The sequence below is a fragment of the Rhinopithecus roxellana genome, chromosome 17 (genome assembly GCF_007565055.1).
Source record: "Rhinopithecus roxellana isolate Shanxi Qingling chromosome 17, ASM756505v1, whole genome shotgun sequence".
In the NCBI taxonomy this organism is placed as follows: Eukaryota; Metazoa; Chordata; class Mammalia; order Primates; family Cercopithecidae; genus Rhinopithecus; species Rhinopithecus roxellana.
In genome coordinates, this window is record NC_044565.1 from 70,466,655 (window position 1) to 70,488,847 (window position 22,193).

The window sequence follows — 22,193 nt, forward strand, 5'->3', positions numbered from 1 at the left end:
CCTCACGCCCACAAGTGTGGCCAGAAAGTAAGGATAATTTAAATATATTTGTTCCTATCAACCAAGGCAATTGTTTCTTGATATTTGTGTAAAAAATTTAAATTCTACTCTCAAGGGTATTTGTCACTCAGGCTTTAAATGCCAGCTCTGTCTGCCCAGTTTGGACCCAGCCCAGCATTCCTTAGTTCGCCCAAAGGAAACAGCTGATTTCGTCAAACTTGGTTCCCTCTCTGGCCTGTACCTCTGAATTCAATATGCAGACAACAAATCTACGGTGTGCACACCTGCCCAACACAACTGGCCACCCATGGGTTTGGAAATGGGGGGACCAGAAACAAAGGTCTCTGTGTCATGCAAACCAGGGAAACTAGCAGAGCTGCTGAGACACGGGGGGAACACGTTTCACATTTGGAGGTAGCTTTATGGTTTACAGTTGTTACAAGGTGCTTTTGATCTCCTGGCTTACAGCTGAGAAAGCTGAGGCCACGTTAAGGGATACACCCAAGTTCCCACAGCTGTGGCTGATTTGGAATTCCGACCAGCACCTGGGATTCCCAGGCCTGCGTTCTTCCCAGCAGACCCTAACACTGCCAATTTCCGGGCACTCGCCGTCATGGAAGGCTGTATGGAGGCAGCTATGCAGCCCTGGTCTGTCAGTGTCTACGACTAGAACATGTTACCCATCATTGACTCATCTGCCTTAAGAACTCTTCCACCCAAATGTTAATATTTATCATTTACAGCCCGCCACTGCCCCCTTTCAAAGGTGAACACAGTAAAATTTATGACAGGTGCACTATCAGAACACGGAGGAGCATAAAAGCAGGAGGAGGTGTGATAGCCCATTCATCTGCTGGAGCAGCACTTCCAGAGGCCTGAGTCACCTGGAGCATTCTGGCATGGGGCTGCGGCCAGGTGTTTTCCTCTTGGAGCTGCTGCTGCTTCTGGGACAAGGTAAGTGTGCCTTTTGCTCAGAGGACAACCAATGGTTTAGCCCTGCTGGTGTCCCATGTTGCTTAGGCAAGGGATATGTGAAAGGACTGTGTGCTTTTGGTGAGATAAAGCACAAAGCGTACAGTTCAAGAATAAGAAGCCTGGTTTGCCTCCTGTAGAATGGGATGCAGAGGATGCCTGCACAGGGTTACCTGTCCGAAAGGCTGCCGGGAGAGAGGCAGATCTTGGGATAGGAGAGAAGTGTGGTCGGGCAGCAGCACCATGGTACGAGAAAAAAAAAAAACCTGGATTCTATTTGTGCTGTGTGGCTTTGGGCAAGTTCTTCCACCTCTCTGGACCTTGATTTTGTTCATCCTTAGAAAGGAAATATTACTGCTACTACTACTAGGCACATTTTGATACTATTTAATGCACATTTAATGCTGTTACTATTTATGAGCTTTTTCTTTCTTTCTTTTTTTTTTTTTTTGCTGAAGGACAAAGGAAGACAGATTTCCGGAAGATAAATTCTGAAAGATTGCCTACATTCTTTAGTGCTACGAAACAGAGTGCTGAACTTTCCCTTTGCTCTCCCTTTGCAGAGGAAGGCAGACTCTTTTACACTGAAAAGGCCCTTAAAGATGATCTTTCATCTTCTCCAGATGAGAGGACGGGGTCTGGAGTGAGAAGGCACTTGCCCTTGACTCCCCAGAGAGAGAGGAGGAGCACGGGACAGAGTCCTGGGCCTGCCTAGGATCTGAATCCAGGCTTGAGGCTCCTCTGGGGCAAGTCAGTTATTGCTCTGAGCCATGGGGGAGAATGGCGATGCTTGCTATGCCTTCAGAACAGGATGATTGTATTTCCTTGATTACTAATGAGGCCAAGGAGGGTTTTCATATCGATTGTTTGAGTTTCTCTTTTGTGAAGTGCCTGTTCAAGTCTTTTGCCTATTGATTTTTTAGGAGTTTCCATATATGCTGTACACTAGCTCTTTGGTGGTTGCATATATGACAGATATCTTCTGCCACTCTGAAGCTTGTCCTACTCTATGGGGACTTTTGATGAGCAAAATTCTTAATTTTGTGTAAATAAATGAAGACCACCCAAATGAGGACAAACAGAGGCTATTTATTCAGAGCTTGATGTAGCAAGACATAACTTATGTTTGGCCAAGATTCAAAGGCAGGCAGGGGAGCGGGAAAGCTTCACAGTGGAAAAAAAGGGAAATCTTCAGATCTGATCTGGTTGGAGGTTGTTGGTTTCAGGGAGCTGGGGACCAGCTGACTAGAGGCAGGGCATCTGAAGTTATCCAGTTGGGAGTGTATCTGGCTTTCTCTGAGTGGTCCTGAGTTGGAAGCAGAGCAAAAAATAGAGAAGATGGCAGTCATTAACCAAACCTAACCATTCTGGGCTGATTGCTGCAGAGGCTGCAGTTCGGTTCTCTGGGCTGGCCGATTGCCGACTGTGGCTCAGAGTTCTGTTATCATATGTAGTCCCACCATTTCCATTTGTATATTCTCTTTTTTTTTTTTTTTTTTTTTTTTTTTTTTTTTTTTTTTTTGAGACAGAGTCTGGCTCTGTCACCCAGGCTGGAGTGCAGTGGCTTGGTTTTGGCTTACTGCAACCTCTGCCCCCAGGTTCAAGTGATTCTCCTGCCTCAGCCTCCGGAGTAGCTGGGATTATAGGTGTCTGCCACAATGCCTGGCTAATTTTTGTATTTTTAGTAGAGACGGGGTTTCACCATGTTGACCAGGCTGGTCTCAAACTCCTAATCTTAAGTGATCCGCCTGCCTCGGCCTCCCAAAGTGCTGGGATTCCAGGCATGAGCCACCGTGCCCAGCCTTTATTCTTAAGTATATGTATTTTAAATCTTCCTTTATGGTTTGTGCTCTTTGTATCTTAAAGAACTTCTTTCCTATCTCAAGGTCATGAAGATACCCTATAATTCCTTCTAAAAGCTTTATAAATTTACTTTTCTCATTTAAGTCAATCCCCCTACATCTGGGATTGACTTTTATGAATAGTATATGAGAGGAACCCAATGCTGTCATTATTATTTCTTTTTGAGATAGAGTCTCACTCTGTCGCCTAGGCTGGAAGGCAGTGGTGCAGTTATGGCTCATTGTAGCCTCAACCTCCCAGGCTCAAGTAATCCTCCCACCTCAGCCTCCCAAGTAGCTGGGACCACACACCCACTCAGGTTATATAATCAAAATATTCTGTTCAGGCACATGCCACCACGCCTGGCTGATTTTAGTATTTTTTGTAGAGAAGGAGTTTCACCATGTTGCCCAAGCTAGTCTCGAACTCCTGGGCTCAAGCAACCCTCCTGTCTTGGACTCCCAAAGCACTGAGATTACAGGTATGAGTCACCACATCCAGCCCCTCATTTTTTTTTTAATGCAGATACCCAGTTGTCTCAGTACCATTTATTGAAAAAGCAGTTGTTTCCCTACCACTGTGAAGAGCTGCCTCTGTTTGTACATTAAGGATTCATGCATGTTTCCGTCTGTCAGTACTCTTTTTTGCTCTATTAGTTCATTTATCTGTCTCAGGGCCAATAACACATTGTCTTAATTTTGTAGCTTTATATTAACTTCTGTTTTTGAGAAAAGAAGTCTTCCTACTTTTTCTTCTTCAGAAGTGCCTTGCCTTTGAATTTCCATGTAGATGGTACTATCAGCTTGGCAATTGTCACTGGAGAAAACCTGTTGGGATTTTGATAGAGATTACTTTGAATTCTATGAATCAAGTTGGGGAAAATACACATCTTTACAATATTGAGTGTTTCAAGTCATGACTATGTATTTAGATCTTCAACGCCTCTCAGAGTTTTCTCTGTTGCAGGCATGGACGTATTTTGTTAAATTTATTCATAGGTTTAGATATTTTTGTTGTGTGGCAAGAGGGTTTTTAAATTTTAGTTTGAAAATGTTTGTTATTGTAAATTTTTATTTTGAAAATGTTTGTTTTAAATTTTTATTTTGAAAATGTTTGTTGTTGATATATAGAAATAAAACGAATTTTTGTGTTGATTTTGAACTCAACTAAACTTATAAATTGTAATAATTTATCTGTATATTCTTCTGGGTTTTCTATTAGGTTGGTGCAAAAGTGATTGCTGTTTTGCCATTACTTTTAATGCTGCTTAATGCTCCCACCAGAAGAGCTAATTCACATAGCATTGTTCCAATTGACCTTTTAAAAAACAGAGAATCCAGGCTCAAGTCTGGATTAGCGCTCTATTTCTTTGTAACAAAGCAACGGCAAAATAGCAGTCACTTTTGCACCAACCTAACACACATAATCCTGCCAATAATGACGGTGCTGTTACTTCTTCTTCAATCCGTATACCTTTTATTTCTTTTTCTTACCCTACTGTGCTGGTACCTGCACATTTTTTTCTTTTTTTCAAAGAGGTGATGATTGGAGGTATTCTTGTCTTATTCCCAAGTTCCAAAGGAAAATGTTAGGCTGGGCATGGTGGCTCACGCCTGTAATCCTAGCACTTTGGGAGGCTGAGGTGGGTGCATCACCTGAGGTCAGGAGTTCAAGACCAGCCTGGCCAACATGGTGAAACCCTATCTCTACAAAAATACAAAAATTAGCCAGACGTGATGGTGGTTGCCTGTAATCCCAGCTGTTCGGGAGGTTGAGGCAGGAGAATTGCTTGAATCTGGGAGGTGGAGGTAGCAGTAAGCCGAGATTGCACCACCGTACTCCAGCCTGAGTGACAAAGCCAGACTCTGTCTCAAAAAAAAAAAAAAAAGGAAAATGTTTAACTTCTCATCAGTAATTGTGCTGTTTGCTAAAGGCTTTTTTGTAGATATGCTCTGAGATTAAGAAACCTTTATTCCAAATTTGCTAGGAGATTTTTTAAAATTAGAAGTGGGTATCGAAATTCATCTAATGCTTTTTCTGTACTTATTGGGATGATTGCATGGCTTACTCCTTTCATCTGCTAATGTTGTGAATTAAATAAATTGACTTTTTATTATTTTGTTCATTTCTTCAGTCATTGCTTATTAGATTTATCAAAGACCACACATTGCATTTATTTGTCCTGTCTCTTTAATCTCTTTTCATCAAGAATAGTTCTCTCAGCTTTTTGTTTATTTTGTGTCGATGAACATCTTCAGCTAGTTTTTGTGTGTGAACAACAAACAGTGATGTTCTTGAATCCCCCAGTTGGTGATGCCAAATTTGATAACTTGGTGAAGGTGGCGGCTACCTGACCTTTTTCCCTTGTGAAGGTACCTTCCCCATGTGGTTTATAAATCATCCATAGGGAGATACTGTGAGACTGTGTGACTACCCTTTTTCCCAGGGATTTTTTAGCATCCATTGATATTTCTTGCCTAAATTTTTACCATGGTGATTGTAAGACAGTGATTTTTCTATCATTCCTTCTTCCTTCTGCTATTGTTAGTTGGGTTTCCTCCATAAAAACGAGATTCCCTTTTTTCCCCCACTTAAAAAATATTTAACTGAACTCCCCACTCCTTTTTGTCTTATCTTTTTCATATGAAATTCATCTATGGGAGGCTAAGCAGGGAGGATAGCTTGAACCCAGGAGTTGGAGACCAGCTTGGGCAATATAGTGAGACCCCGTCTCAAAAAAAAAAAAAAAAAAAAGAAAAGAAAAGAAATTCATTTATGGACTCTTACTAACCTGTGTATTGTAATCCAGTCCTGTTATTTTTCATTTTGATGTCCAAGTTATGACAGATTTGGCCAGTGAGAGCCTCTTCAAGGTGACTTCTGTGTCCCTATCAATTTTTAAGCACTTTTAAACTTCATGGTACAAGATTTTCCCAGCTAACCTCGTATTTCCTCTATCCCAAACCTGGAATCAGCTGTTTCTTCAAGGCTTCCATTGATAGGGGAGTGTTATTTAGAAACCCAAGTCCAGGTGCTGGGAATGTTGGCTGCTGCTGAAGTGTTATTGTGTAGGCCTTCTCAGTGACAAAACTAAGAAATAGAGTTTTCTTTTTTAAAAGCACACAATGAATTTATAAAGATATCTTTCATTTAGGTAGAATTACACGTTTTCATCTCCCTCTTTCATTCCATATTTGTATCGTCTTTCACCCACAACGCAAATCTGGGCTACATACACACCAGTGTTTACTCACTTGCTGAATCCTACAACACAGTACTGGAATTGCTGTGACAACACCACTAACAACAAATGAACTTCAAAACTCCTTTGCCCTTCTTCTGTCCCTTAGAATATATGCCACTCAGGGTGTATCATCAAAATATTGTGTTCAGAATTGCTTGAGTTATTTTTTGTTCTCTCTGTGTAATTATATAACCTAGTTGGCATACAGTTAAGTGTGTCTGTTTGTATTTAATTTTGTTTCTTCCATTCTTGCTTTTTACTAAGTTTTTTCAATATATAAAATATTAACGTGGTTCGAAAGTCAAAACTATATGAAACGATGTACTCAGAGAGGTCCCATCCCCTTCCCCTACCCTTTCTATCCCATTTCTATCATTCCTGTAGGTAACCAATTTTATCAGTTTAATATCCTTTCTTTCCTTTTGAGAAAATACATTTTTATTTTCCTTTATTCTTACACAAGATAACCTACTATACGTGTTTTTTGCATTTTGATTTTTTTTCACTTAATTGTATGTCCTGGAAATAATACTATATCGGTTCAGAGATCTTTATTTTTTTCCAACTGCAGAATATTCCAATATGTATTGTATATTCCACCAGCCTCCCAACATGGCCATTAGGTTGTTTCCAATATTTTGCTATGACAAATAATACTGTCATGAACAGTCATATGCATGTATCTTTTTCAAGTTCAGCTTATGCTAGGCTATACATCTAACTTAGGATAAATTCCTAGAACTGGGGTTTCTAGGTCAGAGGGTGAACACATATATAGATTTGTTAGATAGTAACAAATTTACCTCTGTGAAGATTGTACCAGTTCTCATTCCTACCAACAATATATATGAAATTGCTTATTTTTCCATAGCTTGACAATAAAGCTATATTGACAATAAAACATGCAGTCAAGACTTAGAATTTTTGCAAATGATACAGGTAAGAAATATTTTAATTTATCTTATTACAATGTAATTTGATTATGTTTTCATATTTTTAAGGACCATGTGGTCTTAAGGTTACAAAAAGCAATGGGAAATGAATATTTTCCTATTCAGTTAGATGATGGCCTTTGGGAATCATACGTACATACATAGCATATGTATGTGTGTGTGTTCATATTAAGGAAATAACCATAAATTTATACCTCCTTGAGTTTTAATTAATCAGAAATTCATATTAAATTTTGTTAAAGGCCTTTTCAGCATCTATAGAAATAATCATATAATTATTTACTCTTAGATCTATTATGTTGAGTTATATTAATAGACTTGCTAATACTGAATGATCCTGTGCATTGCTGGCATAAAATCTAGTTGATCATGGTGTATTTTTTTCCTTATATTGCTAGGCTTAGTTTACTAACAGTTGTTTCAGGTTATTTTTCTTATATGTTCATGAATGAGATTGAGTTGTAAGTTTCTTTTTTCTCTCTGCCCTTGCTGGATTTGGGTACCAATATTTTACAGTCTCATACAATGAATTTGGGAGTGTTCCTATTTTTCTGTTTTCTGGAATAGTGTGTAATAATAATGGATTTTTTTCCTTTTAATGTTTGGTAGAACTTGCCAATGAAGCCATCTGGGCCTGGAATATTATTTTTCCGTAGATTTGTGACTCCTGCTTCAATTTCTTTAGCAGTTATAGAATTAGTCATGTTTTCTTTTTCTTAAATTCACTTTGGAAGGTTTTTTTTCTAGGAATGTGTCCATTTCGAGTAAATTTGCAAGTGGTTTGGCATAAAATTTGTGTATGGTTTTCTGTTATCCCTTCAGTACCTGCAGCTTCTGTAGTCATGTCCTGCTTTTTGTTTCTGGTACTGATTATTTATGATTTATCTTACTAGAAGTTTGTCCACTTTATTATTTTTTCAAACCAATTTATTATTTTATTTATTTATTTATGTTTTGAGAAAGGTCTCGCTCTGCTGTCCAGGCTGGAGTGCAGTGGCATGATCACAGCTTATTGCTGCCTCAACCTCTGGGCCTCAGGAGATCCTCTCTCTTCAGACTTCCAAGTAGCTGGGACCACAGGTGCATACTACCACACCTGTTAATTTAAAAAAAATTTTTTTTGTAGGGGTGGGGTCTCACTATGTTGGCCAGGCTGGTCTTGAACGCCCAGGCTCAAGCTATCCTTCAACCTCAGCCTCTCAAAGGGTTGGGATTACAGGAATGAGCCACCATGCCTGACTTTTATTGATCTTCTGTGTCACTGTTCTCTATTGAGGCATAGCAAAATACCCCAAATCTCAGTGACTTACAGTAGCAACCATTATATTTACTCACAGTTCTGTGAACCTGCATCTGGGGAAGACTTCAGCAGAAACATCTCATCCCTGTTCCACATAGTATCATCTGGGATGGATTTGGTGGGCCCCAAATGAGATGTCTGGGGACTTGGTACTGGGACCTGGGTGTCTTCGTGTTCCCCCACTTGGCCTTTGTTTCTGTATGCGCAGTCTGGACGTCTTTACATGGGGACCCAAAGTCCCAAAAGAGCACTAATAGAAGCCACAAAGCCTTCTAATGTCCGGGCCCCAAAGTCATTTCTGCTGCTTCTATGGGTCAATGCAAGTTTCTGTAGTAGCCTAGATTCAAAGTGAAGGAAATAGACACCACCTCTTGATGGGAAGAATGGCAAAAATCACATTGCAAAAGGGCATACAGGATGAGACAAAATGCTGTGGCCATCTTTGTAAAAATATACCATTGTCTATATTGTATGTTTGTTTTCTAGTTCATTCATTTATGTAAATTTATCTTGCTTGGCATTTTTAGCGTGTCCTGAATCTGTGGCGTGATTACTTTCATCAGTTTTGAAAATTCTTGACCAGTATCTCTTGAAGTGTTGCCTCTACTCGATCATTTCTGCCTTTTCCTTCTGGAATGCCAGCACGGCGTTTGGCCTGCTCACTCCATGTACCATGTCTCTTAACCTCTCTCCCAACTTTACCATCTTTTTGTCTTTCTATACTGCATTCTAAGTAATTTATTATGATATATCTTCTAGTTTATTCAATCTCCTTCAATTGTGTCTAATTTTCTCTTAACTCTGATCATTGAAGAGTTTGGAAACTGGTTTTTTTATTTTTCAAACTTAACTTACATTTAGTTTCTTACCAAATTGGTAATTAAATAACTTTGGATCCCCATAAAAACTTCAAGTTTGTCTTATTTTTTAAAAACTTAGTCATTTTAAGGGCCAGGTACAGTGGCTTACGTCTGTAATCCCAGCACTTTGGGAGGCTGAGGCAGGCAGATCACTTGAGGTCAAGAGTTCGAGACCAGCCTGGCCAACATGGTGAAACCCCGTGTCTATTAAAAATACAAAAATTAGCTGGGTATGGTGGTGTGTGCCTCTAGTCCCAGTACTCAGGAGGTTGAGGCAGGAGAATTGCTTGAACCTGGGAGGCAGAGGTTGCAGTGAGCCGAGATTGCACCACTACATTCCAGTCTGGGCAACAGAGCAAGATTTGGTCTCAAAAAACAAATAAACAACAAAAATTCATTTTATAATTTTACAATTTTGATGATTTCAGTATCCAAAGTCTTTGTGATCTGTTTCTTTTGTTTTCCTGCTGATTCTTGCTCCTATGTATCTACTTTCTTTATGTACTGTACCTGGTTATTTTTGATTGCATGCTGCTCAGACTCCTTGAAAATGTGCTTATGAGATTCTTTGAGGCCTAGGATGAAGGTGAGTGTCTTCAGAGAAGGTATAAGTTCATTCTGTTGGGCACTGGGGATATTATCATTTGAGGATCACTTAAAACTAAATTCATGGTGTGAGCCTCCCTAGAAAAACCAAGCTCTATGATAAGCACAGTTCATGTATAATAGCCTTACTTTAAGATGGCCTGTGCTATTTTCCCCATTTTACAGATGAGAAAACTGAGAAGCTAGGTAACTTGTCCAAAATCATCCAGCTAATTAGTACAGGAAGCTGAGGTCAGTCCTGAGCTTGGATCCAGGGCCAGCACCCTTTGCCACCTTACAATGTAATAGAGCTCAAGGGAAGAACCAAAATTAGACTTTTATTTAAACTTTTAAATGGACTCAACAAGCAATACATATGAAAACAGATTCCTGCTTTGAATGTTTTGGCTTATAAAACTGAAATATCATTAACTCAAAACTGCAGTTGGCAAAAGCAAGTTGGCAAGAAATCATTGTATCTAATAAAATACCATTTTTGCTAGAATTTTATTTTCCTCGAATGGGTCAGAAGTTCCCAGAAGATTGTCATGCCCGTGGGAAAAACACTTGTTGCCTTGGTAACATACCCATGACAGGCCTGTCAATGCAAAACCAACGGTGGGAGCTGGGTGAACTCACTGAATGAGAAAAGGATACCTTTTCATTACTAAAACAAGCTAGGTAACATTGGTTTTGCAGCAGCCCAGGGTTCTTCCTGAAGGTTGGTTTTCCTTGCCTTCCTGCAGGAAGTTTTCCCAAGGCTTCTAGAAATACTGTCTTTCTAAATAAGAGTAGAAAGGGATATTTGAGAACCTTTGGTGGTCTGAGTCCTTCAAATTATTGATGCAAGATCGGGGAGAACCTGCTTGGGTCACATACCTAGTTGGTGGCATAGCCATCCCCGAATCTCTGGAGTTAGACTCTACATCCCAATGCCTCCATCCCCATCCCCACCCCCCACTTCAACTCACACACTTGTCTCCAAATGTCTGCTTTGGACACTGAGCACAGGTATGGGGTTTTCTCTAGAGGCTCAAAAGTTCTACTTTCCTGGGATGTCATCTGTGCCTTGTAGATTTTTAGGACTTTATTGTCAATCATCATTTTCATCAAGTTGCATTTTTGCTACTGTCAATTAACTGTCTGAGCACCCTTCTAAAAACCCAAGTTGGGCTGTGCTTGGCTGGTAGTTACTAAATCAAATGTTAAAGAACCCTCTGGGGAGAGAAAACGGATCCGCATAAAATCACTGGAGAAGAATTAAGCACCAAAATAGGTGCAAGCAGCTGTAATAAAAGCAATAGGATTCAGAGAGCTGAGAGATGAATGTGGGCTGGAGGAATCTCATGTGGGAGGTGAAACTCAATTGCTCACAGAAGGGTGAGTGGGACTGAGATAAACACCAAGGAGGAGAGAGGGCAGGCGAGGGGAGGGCGTGGCATGATGGGTTTGAGGAGCAGGAGCAGGCTGGCTGAACTGGAGTGTGGGGTTGGTGTGGGGCAAAATGAGGAGTTAAGGTAGGACAATTAAACCCCAGTGCAAGGAGAATGGAGATTTTTCAGAGTGCCTTTTAGCTTAAAGAGACTTCTAAAATGATTGAAACCAAATCTTTTATTTTACATTTACAAAAACTAAACTGATGGAGTGACCGGCCTAAGATCATGCAGCAAGCCTGGAATTTTAATTTGCTGTAGTGGGAAATGGGGAGCTATAGAAGGTTCTCTAACAGGGGAGTGGCATGATGCAAGTGGTATTTTGGGCAAGATGAGTCCTCCAGCTCCAGACATAAAAGGTCATGAGTCAAAAGAGGCACCACCTTGGTGAACAGAGCCCTGGATCATAGGAAGGGGCCCAGCAGGGATACTGCTGGGCTCTAGGAAAGGTGAGTGCTTTTCTTCATGCTTTAGGCCACCATCTCCTTTTGCATTGTTGCATCTCTGAGAATGAGTGGTTCTAAGCCTCCCTTCCTTCACACAACTACTTCCCAGTTGTCTCTGGGAGGAGACCTTCCTGATGGTCTCCCTTCCTGAGACTCCCTTCCTGTTGGGGTTCACTGATTAACACACCTGCCACCATCCAGCTTTGACGAATCCCTGGTCCTGTTTAAAGTTCTGGCCAATGGTGGCTGAGGCGAAGCTAAAGCTGCTGCTGACTGTGGAAGACATCAGTATAGGAGGAGTCAGGGCTCTGGAACCTGCCATCATTAAGGTCTGCTTGTTCATCTTCACTATGGGACTGTCTTCTGCAGGTTGCTCCTTCCTGGCTCTGGGTTGGCCTCAGCTGTCCCTATCTTAGTCTGTAGTGTGCTGCTATAATGCCACAGACTGGGCCATTTATAATGAACAGAAATTTATAGTCTCATGGTTCTGGAGGCTGAGAAGTCCAAGATTGAGGGGCTGGCATCTAGTGAGGGCCTTCTTGCTGTGCCATCCCATGGCAGAAGGCAAAAGGGCAAATGAGGGAAAGAGAGAGAGACAAAAGGGGCCAAACTCATCCTTTTATAACAAATCCACTCCCACAATAATGACATTAATCAATCTGTGAGGGCAGAACCTAGTCACCTATTATAGGTCACACCTCCTACCACCGCTACATTGGGGATCAAGTTTCCAACATGTGAACTTTAGAGTACACATCCAACCATAGCAATCCCATGAGGAAGTTGAAGAAAATGTGATCTAAAAGTAAGGCATCCCCTTGTCTGAGGCCAAGGGCAAAACTACAAGTAAACTTTGAATATGTTATTTCCTGTTGGGACTGCTTCCCTCTCTTGGGGCACAGGGTGTATAATATTGGATATCTGTGGGCATCAGGGGATGGAGACAGGAGGATGCACTGGTCTCTGGCTGGAATGAGGTCTGTGATTGGTGGTGAGGTCTCTCTGGGACCATCAGCACAGGACAGAGTATTTAATTGTGGTTTGAGACTTTTGAAGCCATCTCGAATGTTTTTTGTAATCAGACTAGAGGTTGTGTCTACCCAAAGGTTGTGACATTGTTGATCCTAAATCATTCTTTGGCCAGTATTCCTGATGGTAAATCTAGGATGACTAATGGTAATAAAGACAGCTGGAAATACTGATCTACAGACAGGGCAAAACAATAGATTTCTTCTGGAAATTCGGGATAGAAGACAACACATGTAATAAGTCTTTCTATACTTTCTAAAAGACTTTGGTCTCAGGGAAAGCGTACTTGACTAGGTTAAGGAGAATCCAGTTCTATACATGACTCTGTTCGTACCTTGCTGAATAGCCTTTGGCAGGTTCGCTAGCCTCTCTGGATCTAGTAAACAAGATGATCTTGAAGGTCTGCTCACCTCATCTACTCTAGAATTCTGAGACATATATTCAGAGGTCAACCCAGCTACCTCAGAAGGGTTCTCTGTTCCTCATTCTCACCGTCCACTGGTGGCAGCATGTGACTAGCCAAGCACCACACTGACAGGACGCTGTGCTAACATCCTGTACGCCTTAGAGCACCTGGAATTTTAATGGAGCAGCCAGCGAGGCATGACTCATGGTTTTCTGACTCAGCATCCACAGCTAGTCACATCCAGCACCCGCTCACAGGTCCATGCAGCATCCTACAGTCCCTGTAGGTCACATAGGGTGATAGCTTACAGCTACCCTGTGCAGTGGAGCACGTAGTCACTCACAGGACCTGCTTATCATTCAAAACCATGCAGGGGATGACACTGGCTGACTTGGGCCCTCCCCTTCCAAGCTCACCAGCACAGCTCAGTGCTTAGTGGAGAGCAGTGTTGTCCACACCCTTGCTGGTGTGGTCTGCATGCACTTATGGCCCTCTGAGCCTGTAAAAATGCCAAAAAGGTCATAAACCCTGCCCCTAAGGTCACAGTGAGAGCATTACAACTTTTCAAAGAGCCCAGGAATTTAATGTGCACTGAAGAGTGACCTCAGTGCCACATAAGTTGACCTTGAAAGTCCTCCCTGATGTCTAGGAGATACTTCTTCCTTTCATCCAGGAAGACAAGTCACCTCTCCCTTGTGTATGGCCCTCTCTCACTTATACAACCCTTTCCAGTTCTTTGATCCTCATAACAACCCCATGAAGAAGACAGGGAAGCTAGTCCTATTCACATTTTATAGATGAGGAAGTCAGTGTTCAGATAGATTCGATGTTTAATCAAGGTCGTGAAATGGCTGTATTCCCTCAAGGAAGGGACAGGGGCTAGAAAATCGCACTCCAGACACATCATAAGTATACAAACATCAAGGAAATCTATAAATTAAGAGAGCATGCCCTGCTTTAATTTTGCTTTTGAAATCACCCCACCCATATGTGGTCAGCTGTTGGACTAACACAAGTTGGGTTTCCTTGTAGAGTCAGGCTTTTAACCTTGGAAGCACGTGAACGTTACTGGAGGGGCTTTAAAAAACTCTCATGCACAGCATGCCCATGCCCCACCAAGCCAGTCAAATCTAAGTCTCTGTATTTGGGGGCTAGGCAGCAGGTGATGGACTGAGAGCCACTGCTTTAGAAGGTACCCCGCTAAGGGAGAAGCACATGTGGTTTTACCTTGCCAAGACCTCATGTTTCCATGGTGCTTTGTTGGTTCCGGACCCCAGTGGTCACAGCTCTGTCCAACTTGGATGACTGATCTCAGCCAAAGCTGTTTCTCAGAGCATGCACAAGTGTTTTTCTCTTGCATTCCCATCAGGATGGAAAAGTACTTGTTTTTTTCCCCTGACTGCCCTGACTCAGGTGGGAATTTTTCAAAGAGCTCAAAACCCTTCATATATCCATGAGCTTGATGTTAAAACAGCCTTTCAAAAAGGGGAAGGTTCCCTTGGGATTCCATGATTGGGGTTTGATGATGCCACAGAGATTCAGTAATTTCTTCCACAGTGCCTTGGGGTACTGTGGGAACACGCACTGTAGCTGGTGAAAGCAGAGAACTAGAGTGAGGGCTCATGCCGCTCCAAGAGTTAGTGGGGCCAGAACCAAGAGGCACCAGGTTTCCCTTTGGATCTTCAGGTCTGGACGCTTAACATTTAGATCCCAGGAACAGCTTTATTGTGATACCCCAGAGCAGCTGTCATGGATGACTCACATCATCAAGGTAAAAACATGAACTCCTGAGCATTTAGTTATGTGAAGAAATTCCAGAATATTGAGGCTGAAAGGATCTAAAAGATGGTGTATGCCAACCAACTCTCAGATGCTGAAATTATAAGTGTAACTAACAATTACTGAGTTCTTTCCGTGAGTCAGACACTGTGCTGGATGTTTACATGCATTTAATCCTCATGCAACTCCATGGGGCAGGCATTATCAACCTCACCTTACAGGTGAGGAAAGTAAGGCTTGGAGAAGTTGATCAGACCAAGGATTTCCAAGCTCTTAACCTCTGCCTGGTGTATGTGCCACATGTTCACGATCCCCACTCTCTACTTGGACCAGTGCCCTCGCAGCCCATTCTTGTTTGGGTAGCTCCGGCTATTCTGCCAAGGGGCAACTTGCTTCCACTGGTCTAGTCCTGATTTGAGAGCCACATGGAACAAGGCCAGCCCACTTGGCATCCGACCTATCAGATCCTGAAGGAAGTTCTCATACACCCTCCTCAGCTTCTGTTTAAATATAATATCTATGTTTCAATGCACCCTACCTGTTTTGTGTTCTTTACTGCTATTTTTTTTTCTTTTTTCTTTTCCTTTGTTTTTCTTTTATTTTGAGATGGAGTCTCACTTTGTCACCCAGGCTGGAGTGCAGTGATGTGATCATGGCTCGCTGAAACCTCAAACTCCTCGGCTCAAGTGATCCTCCTCAGTAGCTGGGACTACAGACATGCACCACCACACTCAGATAATTGTGTGTGTGTGTGTTTTGTAGAGACAGGGTTTCACCATGTTGCTTAGGCTGGTCTCGAATTCCTGGGCTGAAGTAATCCTTCCACCTCGATCTCCCAAAGCGTTGAGATTACAAGCATGAGCCACTGTGCCTGGCCTTCCCCTGATATCTTGCCTCCTTTAGGATTAAGTATTTTTATGGTTTAGGTTTCACCACCCCATCCTGCCCAACACTAGCTTGTGGATTATACAATTTTCATCATTATTTTGGTGTTTAAAGTGATAACATGCACCCTTGACTTATTAAAGTCTAGTATAAATCAGTACTTTTACCACTTCCCAGATAAGGGGAAAATCTTATAACAGTTTAACTCCATTTATTCCATCCAAATCTGCCCACAAAGCAATTTGTTTCATATCTTAAACTCTAAAATATATTATTTTTTATTTATATTAGGGTTGGCAAACTTTTTCTGAAAAGGGCAAGGTTGTAAATATTTGAGATTTTATGAGTCACATATATTTTATATCATATTCTTTGTGTTTTTTCTAATAACCCTTTAAAAATTTAAGAACGATTCTTATCTACAGGGTCATATAAAAATAGGCTGTGGGCAGATTTGACTTATGGGCCATAGTTTGCTGGTCTACAGTTTGTACAGTAAATATTATTTTAGGTTTACCTACATATTTATTCTTCTGTACTTCATTCCTTTTTACATCACCAACGTCCCAACTGGGATCATTTTCCTTTTGGAATTTTGCCTGTCATTCTACTGCCTTTTGACTTCCATTGTTCCTGATGAGAAGTCAGTCTGATCTTAAGATTGGTCTCCTGTACTTGAAGAATTTTACTCCAGCTGCTTTCAACATTTTTTCTTTGGTTTTAGAACTATACCTAGATACATAGACTATTATAGTTGATGCGTGTAAGTAAAAGTCTCTGTGCTTATCCTACTTAACATTCTTTCAGCTTGCTGAATCTGTGGTTTAATATTTTTCATCAAATGTGGGAGGTTTGGGAAGTTTTCAGCCATTTTATCTTTTTTTTTTTTTTTTTTTTTTTGAGATGGAGTTTCACTGTGTTGCTCAGGCTGGAGTGCAATGGTGTGATCTTGGCTCACTGCAATCTCTGCCTCCTGGGTTCAAGTAATTCTCCTGCTTCAGCCTCCCAAGTAGCTGACATTACAGGCACTTACCACCATGCCTGGCTAACTTTTTTAAAAAAATTATTTAGTAGAGATGAGGTTTCACCATGTTGGCCAGGCTGGTGTCGAACTCCTTACCTCAGGTGATCCATCCACCTCAGCCTAGCCATTTTATCTTTAAATCATTTCCTGCCTTCCCCCGCCCTACCCCATCTCTGTCTTTCTTTTTCTTCTGGGGCTCATATTACATGTATGTTTGTATGTTTGACGCTGTCCACAGATCTGAGGTTCTGTTTTTCTTCAATCTTTTTTCCTCTGTATTTTTTAGAAATATACTTACTATCTTTAAGTTTACTGATCTTTTATTCTGTCTTCTCAAGCCTGCTGCTGAACCCACCTCGTGAATCTTTCTTTTCAGTTAGTGTACTTCTCAACTCCAGAATTTCCATTTTATATCACTTCTATTTGTTGTCATTGTCATCATGGCTTTATTTAATTATTCAAACACATATAATAGCTGCTTTGAAGACTTTGCCTGTGAAATCCAACATCTGTGTCAACTCAGTTTCCATTGATTGCTTTTTTTCTTCATATGGGACGGTTGTTTCAATATCAAGGCATGCCTAGTAACTTTTGTTTGAAGACTAGACATGTTTGATCAAACATAGCAATTCTGGATTCTGTTTTATTTTTCTGAGGGTCATTAGTTTGTTTTTTAATAACTTGCCTGGACTTAAACTGTGAAATCTGTCTCTCTCATTGTGTGCAGCTAACCACTGATGTCTTTGCTCAGATTTTTTTTTCTTTCTTTTTTTTTTCTTTCTCTCTCTCTCCTATTATTTTTGTTTTTGTTTTTTGGCCTGGCATCCTAGGAGTCACCCCTGAGTCTGCATGGTTTAGTGATCAGTCAATGATTTGGACAGAGGTTATGTTCAAACACCTTGAGACTATAAGGTTCTGTTGCTTGCTGTGTGTGTAGGTTAGAGAATGAGCACAAAGTTGTAGCCAATTCTTAAGTCTCTCTTGGTTTTAGATTTACATGTGGCTCTTTCAGTCTTTCTGGCACATACATCAATTTCCAGTTACTCAGGGATATGTGAGGAGCATATCTCAGTACTTCTTATTTCCTAGATTGCCCCATTGTCCAAATTTCTGATTTGACCACCTCTTGTTGTAACTGGGTACGAAACATTGAGCTGAAAAGATTGTGGATTTCCTTCATTTATTTCCATATTAGTCCACTGCTTTTCACTAATCTGTTGTCTGTTGTTTTTAAATTTTCTCTTGGCTTTGGTTTATTTAATGTTGTCTCCTGGAAATTTTTTAATGGAAAGCCAGGCATTGTATATAAAAAATTAGATAATTTTCATGCTCTGGCTGGTAGTATTTTCATCCATAAAGGTTTTCCTCTTGCTTTTGGCAGGCAGTTAGGGAGGAACAGATCATTTTTATCTAATCAGGAATCAAACTGATTCAAGTCTGGTCTTTAGACTTTTTACAGATCAGCCCATTTCTAGTTTATCCCTACTCCAAAGATCTGTTTTAGGTTCCACTTGAAAGCCTGCAATATTCATCAGGGTCCCTCCTCCTTGATGTATGCTGAACTCAGTGTTTTCCCCTAGTTCCATTAAACTGCCTGAAGCTCTGCGCGGTATCTTAGCCTCTTGGCTGCTGATTTCTGTTACTCATGATTTGACAAATGCTTCAAGGATAAAACTGGTATCAAATGCTGAGCCCACTCTCTTTACTTACTTTTTCTTTGGGGTCCTGACTTCTCAAATTCTTGCTGCTTTTATAATTTTCAATAGACACACATAAGCATGTGCCTGCACACACGCACGCGCGCACACACACACACCCACACACACACACACACACACACCACAGAGTGTGGGAGTGCATAACAGAATGCGGGAGTGCAGCAGAAAAAAATAAAAGACCTAGAAGATTCCATAACAGTTTCAGGAAAAAATGTGGGGATACACCTGTTGTCTTCAGAAACATCCTCTTTTGAGCCTCATTAAAACCTTTGAATTCTGGAGTGAGCAGTAAACTCTGGACCCAGACCCAACCCTCTAAACAACATCGAAAACTTTTGCTGCTTTAAAATTATACTAATAATGCCATCTATTTCCCTGGATTGTTTTGATAATCAAATGAGAGCATCTTTCATCATAATTAACATATTTCGACATATACTTTGTACAGGCACTGGGTTAGATCTTCTGCTTATTTAATTCATTTTTTAAAACTTTATAATAGAGTGCTGAATAGATTAGCTGTCATAAAATTTGTTTTAGAATACTACTATTTAAAAAGGGGTCCAAAAGCTTTTGAGGAGTGATTTTCTTTTAATTAAAAAATGGTTGTTCCAGCACCATTTGTTGAAAAGACTGTCTCCTCTCTGTGATATTGCCTTTGCTCCTTAGTCAAAGCTCTGTTGACTCTATTTATGTGGGTTTATTTCTGGGCTCTGTATTCTGTCTCATTGATCTAGTTTATTCTTTTGCCAGTCACGCTGTCTTGATCACAGTAGCTGTATCGTCAATCCTGGAGTCAGATAGTATCAATCTTCCAAGTTTGTTCTTCTTCAGTATCGCGTTGGCCCTTCTAGGTCGTTTGCCTCTTCATATAAATTTTAGAATCAGTTTCTTGATATCCACAAAGGTTGCTACATTTTTTCATGGTTCCAAAAAATAAAATGAATATTTTGTGACGCATGAAAATTATGTGGAATTCAAACTTCAGTCATCATAAATAAATTTAATTTGTTTACATATTGTTCGTGGCTGCGTTCACACTACAGCAGCAGAGTTGAGTAGTTTCAGTAGAGACCATATGGTGAGTAAAATCTAAAATATTGACTATCTGGCCCTATACAGAAAAAGTCTGCTGGCCCTGGTCTAGACCTTGGGCATGTGGCTTACACTTAGCTTTTTGGTTACAAGCGTGGCTCATGGAGTCAGATGAGCCAGACTGCCTGTTTTCAAACCCCACCATCACCATTTGCTAGCAATGTCATATTTTTTAAATATACATATATATATATATATTTTAGAGATGGATTCTCATTATGTTGCCCAGGCTGGTCTCAAATTCCTGAGATCAAGTAATCATTCCATCTCCGCTTCCCAAAGTGCTAGGATTACAGGCATGAGCCACTATGCCTTGCCCCCTTTTAAAAGGCCATTTAACCTTTTGGGCCCTCAGTTTTCTGTCTGTAAAGTGGAGATGATGGCGTTTATCTCATAAAGTTGTCATGAGGATTAAATGAATTAGTTCACATAAGTGTTTAGAACAGTGCCTGGCACATAGAAACTGTATTTGTGTTGGCTACCATTTACATTTTTATCCTGGCTTAGAAAGAAAATTACCAAAATAGTCTCAAATCTCTGCCCTGCTAACTCCTCCATCCCACTCCCCCTGGAGTGATGATTACCTTAAAATCATCTTTTCAGAGACTGGTCACAGCTCCCTGTTGCTCATGGACTAGCCTGGCATTTGTGGCTCCCCAGCCTAGCTACTCTGTGCAGCCTCATCCCCCCTGCCCACCACTTCCCTGGCCTCCAGTTACCCCTATGCCAGCCTTTTCCAGCATTTTGTGCTTGTCCACACCTCTATGCCTTCCCGTCATGTGGCCCTTTCTGCCCAGAAAGCTTGCTTCTGGGAATTTCAAAGGAATCACTGAGATCTGGAGGCGAATTCCAGTCATCATTCCTTGTGCAAGCTCTAACATGGAAATCGATGCCTGATCTCACAGGGAGCATACAATGGAAATATACTGTTGCTCCTCATGAAACTCTAGGTAAATTATTTTCAGGGTCAAAAAAGTAAAGCTGCAGAAGAAGGCTGTGGTGGAAAAGAAATCAAGCCCTCTCGCCCAAGTCAGAATTCCTTTTGGCATTGCTAATGTTGTTTGGGGGTTTTTGTATCGCATGTCTTTATAAGCAGTATGTACCCTGGGCAGGCATTGGGTGGGGAGAAGTCAGAGGACGTAAGGTACACTGACCTGTGATTAAATCTCATTATCATTGATGTATCATGTAGCTATTGAAATAAGCATCACAATTATATAACGACATTAAAAATGCTCATGATACGTCAAAGGAAGTTTGCAGGATACAAATTTGCATGCACACAAATTATAACTGAATAAAATATGTGCCTGATTATGGTCATGAAAAAAGTGAACAAACAAAATCACTTTTGATTGTAAAAGTAGTAGCATTGTGGGTGGTTTTTTCCCCTTTTTAAATTTAGGGTGCTGTTAATTTAAAACTACTATAGTTTGTGTAGTTAAAAAACATGGAACAACTTATCTACATGTACACTTAAAATGAATTTAATTTATTGTAAGTCAATTTTACTTTTAAAAAGTAAAAAATAGTAAATATTTTTAAAGACTGGCTAAAAGTAAGCTGGGAGAAGGTCAGTGTCTTTGCCATCTCCCTACCTGCCTTTTCTTCCCCTTATTCCTCATGTTCAGCAAGACCCCTCAATACAGCCCCTATCCGGGTACTTAGTACAGTCATGGCTGCTAGGAATCCTGTGATTAGCTCTTCTCCTAAGATCACATTACCCTTCAAACTATTTTATAACATCCTTTACCTTCCCTGCTTTGTCTTGAATCTGCAACAACAATAACTGTTTGTCTGACATTACTTTCTTTGTGGGTTCTACCCTTTGCTAAGGAGCCCAAAAAGCAATCTGTGGTAATGTGCTTGGGCATGGTGTAATGTTATTGCCGACCCCTCCCAGGTAACACTTTTGCTTTTTAACCTGGGGATTCTGCCCTAAATGGTTGTGTTAATGGAAGCATGGTGTCCCACCCAATGGAGGGGATAGCTGGACAAAGAGAATCTGGGCTTCCCTAACACAAGGGCCATTACTGAGCTGGGCACATAGATATGGCTGGGAGGAAGGGCATGAAAGCTACAAATTTGGGTGGGAGTTAATTCCAGCTAAATAACTTGAACTATTTCTTCCTTCTTTCAGGGACCCCTCAGATCCATACCTCTTTTGGAAAGAATACACTGGAAGGGCAGCTATGGCCAGAGGTAAGGGCTTTGCCTGGTGGGAGGTACGTGTTTGTGGAGGGGAGAGGGAAGATTTTCCTTATAGTGGGTAAACCCAAGTTTTGGTGCAAGTTGACAGGCCCCTTCCTGAGGCCTTGAGGGAATGGGCTGGATGAACTGCTTCCCCCATGGACAGCCGGGGTGTCCAGCAGAGTGTGTGTCCTGGAATTTGGAGCTTATCTTCCCTGCATACTGAATGGGCGGTTCCCAGAAGTGTCCAGAAGGAGTTATAAATGGGCTTGTTATCTCCGTGAACCTTGAAGCAGATGTTGGGAGTTATCTGAAGGAATCTGGGGGAGGTCTTCCCAGAACATCCATAAGATAAGGGCTGAGAGTAAATGCTGTGGTTTCTTACTGTAATCAGTACTTCAAGAGAAACTGTGTCTTCTTGTGATGTCAGAT

At 41.0% G+C, this 22,193-nt stretch overlaps 1 protein-coding gene across 1 annotated transcript in view; it reads left to right on the forward strand.

Moving 5' to 3' along the window:
* The first annotated feature begins 899 nt into the window (after positions 1 to 899).
* The window catches only part of LOC115894175 (phospholipase B1, membrane-associated-like), a 47,071-nt gene continuing 25,777 nt past the window's right edge, over positions 900 to 22,193 (forward strand). The window contains exons 1-2 of the mRNA XM_030920523.1: positions 900 to 954; positions 21,712 to 21,773. Of these exons, the coding sequence (XP_030776383.1) occupies positions 900 to 954; positions 21,712 to 21,773 (117 nt within the window). The remainder of the gene's footprint in view (positions 955 to 21,711; positions 21,774 to 22,193) is intronic.